This window comes from Physella acuta, unplaced genomic scaffold (genome assembly GCF_028476545.2).
Source record: "Physella acuta isolate Inbredline_101_S28 unplaced genomic scaffold, ASM2847654v3 ptg000710l, whole genome shotgun sequence".
NCBI classification, from domain to species: domain Eukaryota; kingdom Metazoa; phylum Mollusca; class Gastropoda; family Physidae; genus Physella; species Physella acuta.
The window spans coordinates 595001-600000 of record NW_026732229.1 but is presented as its reverse complement, the minus strand read 5'-3'; the positions used below and the strand labels follow the sequence as shown (position 1 = coordinate 600000).

Genomic DNA, 5000 nt, shown 5'->3' with positions numbered 1-5000 from the left:
CTGTAAGCTAATGCCTCTTGTATAGAAGCCGTTCCCAGAGTCACGTGATCTGAACGCGACCAATGGCATTAGAATGTAGTGATGTGAATGTAAATGCAGGGTACGGCCCCGTCTGGGAGAGGACCTTGTGTGGTTTACAGTGTAACAGTAGATCCTAGTCAATCTACGGGGCCGGAGAATACACGGGTCCGGCTATTGATCCGGTCTTCTGGTCGTGGCGGGGTGCCAGGCGACCGGTTGTGTGATTCAACTTCTCTTTGTTAGTACCGTCTTATTAGGTCAGGTACTATAGATCTCTTTGTTAGTACCTCTTATTAAGTGAAGTACTGTAATTCTCTTTGTTAGTACCGTCTTATTAATTTAGGTACTATAATTCTCTTTGTTAGTACCGTCTTATTAATTCAGGTACTGTAATTCTCTTTGTTACTACCGTTTTATTAAGTCAGGTAATTCTCTTTGTTAGTACCGTCTTATTAAGTCAGGTACTATAATTTTCTTTGTTAGTACCGTCTTATTTAGTCAGGTAGTTCTCTTTGTTAGTACCGTCTTATTAGGTCAGGTACGGTAATTCTCTTTGTTAGTACCGTCTTATTAGGTCAGGTACGGTAATTCTCTTTGTTGGTACCGTCTTATTAAGTCAGGTACTGTTATTCTCTTTGTTAGTACCGTCTTATTAGGTCAGGTACTATAATTCTCTTGTTAGTACCGTCTTATTACACCAGGTACTGTAATTCTCTTTGTTAGTACCGTCTTTGGTCAGGTAATTCTCTTTGTTAGTACCGTCTTATTAAGTCAGGTACTATAATTCTATTTGATAGTACTGTCTTATTAAGTCAGGTACTATAATTCTCTTTGTTAGTACCGTCTTATTAAGTCCGGTACTGTTATTCTCTTTGTTAGTACCGTCTTATTAAGTCAGGTACTGTTATTCTCTTTGTTAGTACCGTCTTATTAAGTCAGGTACTGTAATTCTCTTTGTTAGTACCGTCTTATTAGGTCAGGTACGGTAATTCTCTTTGTTGGTACCGTCTTATTAAGTCAGGTACTGTTATTCTCTTTGTTAGTACCGTCTTATTAGGTCAGGTACTATAATTCTCTTGTTAGTACCGTCTTATTACACCAGGTACTGTAATTCTCTTTGTTAGTACCGTCTTTGGTCAGGTAATTCTCTTTGTTAGTACCGTCTTATTAAGTCAGGTACTATAATTCTATTTGATAGTACTGTCTTATTAAGTCAGGTACTATAATTCTCTTTGTTAGTACCGTCTTATTAAGTCCGGTACTGTTATTCTCTTTGTTAGTACCGTCTTATTAAGTCAGGTACTGTTATTCTCTTTGTTAGTACCGTCTTATTAAGTCAGGTACTGTAATTCTCTTTGTTAGTACCGTCTTATTACGTCAGGTACTGTAATTCTCTTTGTTAGTACCGTCTTATTAATTCAGGTAGGGCTTCTATAATTCTCTTTGCTAGAAATATCTTATTAAATCAGTTACTTTAATTCTGTTTGTTAGAACCTATTACGTCAAATACTAACATTCGTTTAATTAGATCTAATTAATTCCGGTACCATAAATAATTCTCTTTCAAATAACCCCACATTTAACTCATATGATTCAGCCTCTTTGAAACTGCCCGTGAGATAATAAAAACTTAAAATTTAATCATGTGCTTTCACTTTTATATTCAACAGTTTTTGTAACTATTTGTAAAAACTCCACAATTATATTATTCTTTATGTCCCTATTTTTTAAAAAAAGGGGATTGAAATTATATAATTTGGCAGAAATTAGTAAAATATGAACGGAATACTCCCCTCCCCTAATATTGTAATTTAGCAGTAATTTGTAAAATATGAATGGAACATCCGCCCCCCCCCCCCCTCCCCAACCCCAGAAACTATTTCAAAATTAACTCAGCTAACTTGTAAGACCATATCCCCTCTTATTTCAATGACAACATCGTCAACCAACACTGAAGTTCACATTATAAATAACCTGCGCATTTTTGTCAAGTCAATTTACATATCGTAATTAAACCTGCGTTCAACGGCGCGTGTAATTGTAAACATAAATAAGCCGGGCTGATGTTGATTAAGTGATGGCTAGAATGTCCTCAATCGTGAAACACTTAATGACGGAATTGATTGGGTCAGTGAAGCGAGGATGGCGAGCCTTCAACAAAAATTAACCGTTAAGAATCTTGAAACACTTGAGATTTGTGGATCATTGGTGTGTATAAACTAGGCCAAAGTGGCCCGTCCAGTGTATGGACAATGGCGTGTCTAAACTAGGCTAAAGTGACCCGTCCAGTGTATGGACAATGGCGTTTCTAAACTAGGCTAAAGTGACCCGTCCAGTGTATGGCCAATGGCGTGTCTAAACTAGGCTAAAGTGACCCGTCCAGTGTATGGACAATGGCGTTTCTAAACTAGGCTAAAGTGACCCGTCCAGTGTATGGACAATGGCGTGTCTAAACTAGGCAAAAGTGACCCGTCCAGTGTATGGACAATGGCGTGTCTAAACTAGGCAAAAGTGACCCGTCCAGTGTATGGACAATGGCGTGTATAAACTAGGCTAAAGCGGCCCGTCCAGTGTATGGACAATGGCGTGTATAAACTAGGCTAAAGTGGCCAGTACAGAGTATGGAAAATGGTGTGTATAAACTAGGCTGAAGTGGCCAGTACAGAGTATGGACAATGGTGTGTATAAACTATGCTAAAGCGGCCCGTCCAGTGTATGGACAATGGTGTGTATAAACTAGGCTAAAGTGACCCGTCCAGTGTATGGACAATGGTGTGTATAAACTAGGCTAAAGTGACCCGTCCAGTGTATGGACAATGGCGTGTCTAAACTAGGCTAAAGTGACCCGTCCAGTGTATGGACAATGGTGTGTCTAAACTAGCCTAAAGTGACCCGTCCAGTGTATGGACAATGGCGTGTCTAAACTAGGCTAAAGTGACCCGTCCAGTGTATGGACAATGGCGTGTATAAACTAGGTGTAAAGTTGCTCGTCTACACTGTATGGACACGTACTCACTATGTATAGGTTTTTATTGTAAACGCCTATTAGAGAAAATGTTATGGTGGTTTCTAACACCAATATACACATACCGTCCCTATCACACAATCATCGTCTCCGTTAAACATTAATCAAACATACTGACCGATATATAAGTGTGTTGATACAGCTAAACTTACAACATCAGTATCATGTTTTTTTCAACATAAACGGTATATTGACCTTTCCACCCCCCCCCCCCCCCGAGTAGATCCAATACCCTACATGTACACCTCACCTGGGACCACCCCTGTAGTAGACCCCACCCCACCTAGGTTATGACTTATTCAAGGACCCCACGGAGTAGACCACCCACCTGTATACTGACCTCTCCAAACCGCCCACCCCCCTCTCAAGTAGATCTGACACCCTGTCTGTATACCTCAACTGGGTCCCACCCCCTTAGTAGACCCACCACGCCATTCGTATTATATATATATATATATATATATATATATATATATATATATATATATATATATATATATATATATATATATATATATATATATATATATATATCTTGTGAACCCTCCCCACCTCCTTCAGAGTACACTTGAACCATTAAATTGTTCTTTTTTTAGACTAAAATCTCCCCCAAATAAGACCTGTTCACACACTTGTATAATGACCCCTCCCCTCCCCCCAGAGTAGAGCCCCCAGACCCCACCCCCCCCTGTATACTGACCTCTCCTGGGCCCACTGCTGATATTTCTTCTGGATGCTGTTCTGTGACCCCGTGGGCGTCAGCTTGCTGGCATCAAAGAGTTGCAGGGGGAAGGAGGGGGTGCCGGGCGACATGAGCTGGTTACGTAACATCTGCATCTGTCGCTCGTACATCTGTCTCTGCTTCTCCAGGGCCTCTGTCAGATACAAGTAGAAAGTAGAGCTTTCAGATACAAGTAGAAAGTAGAGACAAGTAGAGAGACACGTTTAAAGACATACGTATACTGTATATAAATATAGATATTGTGATAAGTAGACAGCAAAGACACGTATACGAATATCATTAGTTGCAAAAGCATCATTCCTTCAACAGAGCCAAAGCGTATGACAAAATACGTTTTGTGTTAAAAGACGTATACAAGATTATAACATGTGTTTTAGAAAATCATGCGTGCTATGTGTATAGAACTAATGCGCAAACACAGGACAGCGCACTTTATATGGGACATTATACAAGTATAGAAGTACAAATACACTAGATACAAAGGTTCAAAAAGGGCCTATGACAAATAAACAAACAGCCATAGCCTGAAAACGATCGCGTTAAAGCTAATTTCCCGAATTAACGATGTCCCGAAGGAATGATTGCTCGAAATTGCCAGTAATCAATTAACATTTATTTATCTACATTTCTATTAAAATGATCTTAGATTATCACTAGCAAAACACACACACACACACAAACAACAACAAAAACAATAATAATAATAAAAAACAAACAAACAACAACAACCTATTTTATACAATAAACACATTGATCTATATATTTTGTGGGGCAACCGTGCAATGGTCAATTGACCATATGTCCTCCTATACTGGCAATCGTCTGATTTGGACAAACAGCCGGCCGACAAATGGCCTGTGGTCAAGTGTCTTTGATGCTAACTTTTGGGCACCCGTAGACACAACCGTGTAGAGCCAGACCATCAATAGTCACTTGATGACAGTGATACGATATGATGACAGTTTAAGTCCCATGTGTAAATCAAACCTATTCAGTTGGGAGATGATACAGATTCCTCGCCTCGACCAGACATTACGTCCTACATTCAACTGATAGATCCGCCATTCCGACAGGCGTTCAGCGCTTGACGGATTTACGGTAACAAGTTGGTGAATGGTTCGTTACTCAACTCATTGGCGGGTTTACAGTAATAGGTCATTCATTAGCTACTCACATCATTTGAGTGTTTACAGTAATGGGTTACTGATTAGC

At 39.6% G+C, this 5000-nt stretch overlaps 1 protein-coding gene across 8 annotated transcripts in view; it reads right to left on the bottom strand.

Moving 5' to 3' along the window:
* LOC131949721 (kinesin-like protein KIF13B) overlaps positions 1 to 5000 on the bottom strand; it is a 279264-nt gene that overhangs the window by 38696 nt on the left and 235568 nt on the right. For all 8 annotated transcript variants that reach the window (XM_059311582.1, XM_059311583.1, XM_059311585.1 and 5 more), the window contains exon 17: positions 3747 to 3921. In XM_059311582.1, coding sequence (XP_059167565.1) covers positions 3747 to 3921 — 175 coding nt within the window. The remainder of the gene's footprint in view (positions 1 to 3746; positions 3922 to 5000) is intronic.